The sequence below is a fragment of the Sinocyclocheilus anshuiensis genome, unplaced genomic scaffold, assembly GCF_001515605.1.
Source record: "Sinocyclocheilus anshuiensis isolate Anshui unplaced genomic scaffold, SAMN03320099.WGS_v1.1 scaffold796, whole genome shotgun sequence".
NCBI lineage: Eukaryota > Metazoa > Chordata > Actinopteri > Cypriniformes > Cyprinidae > Sinocyclocheilus > Sinocyclocheilus anshuiensis.
Window position 1 is genome coordinate 48,373 of NW_015557105.1, and position 843 is coordinate 49,215.

The window sequence follows — 843 nt, forward strand, 5'->3', positions numbered from 1 at the left end:
ACACTGATGCAATGCTACATTTCTCCAAATCTGATGAAGAAACAAACTCATCCTAATCTTGGATGACCCGAGGGAGTCATTTTTGGGGTAACTATTTTTTTAAGAACTAATTCAAACACAAACAATATACAGTCATCAATAGTCTTGTTACACTTACCCATAAGGCCGCTGGATAAACGTAGGGTGTATTTGAGGGACACCAAATGAAAAGCCTGTGAAAAACACAATCTTATAGCATTTATTTATTTTTATATTTAAATAATACAAGAAAACACATCTGTGACCCTGGAGCACAAAACCAGTCGCTGGGGTATATTTGTAGCAATAGCCAACAATACATTGTATGGGTCAAAATCTCAATTTCGAAAAATTGACACTTAAGACTGGTTTTGTGGTCCAGAGTCACATATAATGACCAAAATAGACATTATTTCCACAATAAAACAAGAGCAACCGGATCCTCTTACCTGGCTGCATGATCCGTGGTTTGGCCCCGAGGTACGCCAGGTTCACGTTGGCTTTCCTGCCGTCTATGATGGGGTTTGGGTCCTTACAGGCTCTTTCTGCTGCGGCTCGGTCGGCCATCGTCACCTACACATACATGATAAGACAAACAAAAACACAAATTCAGTGTTTTCAGTGATGATCCATGTGAAAAACTGAAACTAAAACCATTAAAAAATGTCATTGCTTGAAATAAAATAAACATTAAAATTAAATATGAAAAACTTTTTAGTTCTGCTAGTAGCCAAGGACTTTTTTACATTTATTCTAATTTAGTGGACCTTGATGCACTAAAATAACATAAAAAATTATAACTATATATCTATATATATGTGTGTG

The 843-nt window shown here is 36.1% G+C and overlaps 1 protein-coding gene across 2 annotated transcripts in view; it reads right to left on the bottom strand.

Annotated features, from left to right (window-relative positions):
* Positions 1-843, bottom strand: part of LOC107677646 (RNA-binding protein 24) — a 9,724-nt gene that overhangs the window by 8,055 nt on the left and 826 nt on the right. For both annotated transcript variants that reach the window (XM_016472632.1, XM_016472631.1), the window contains exons 2-3: positions 468-591; positions 158-212 (exon numbers count right to left, since the gene is read on the bottom strand). In XM_016472632.1, the coding sequence (XP_016328118.1) occupies positions 158-212; positions 468-591 (179 nt within the window). The remainder of the gene's footprint in view (positions 1-157; positions 213-467; positions 592-843) is intronic.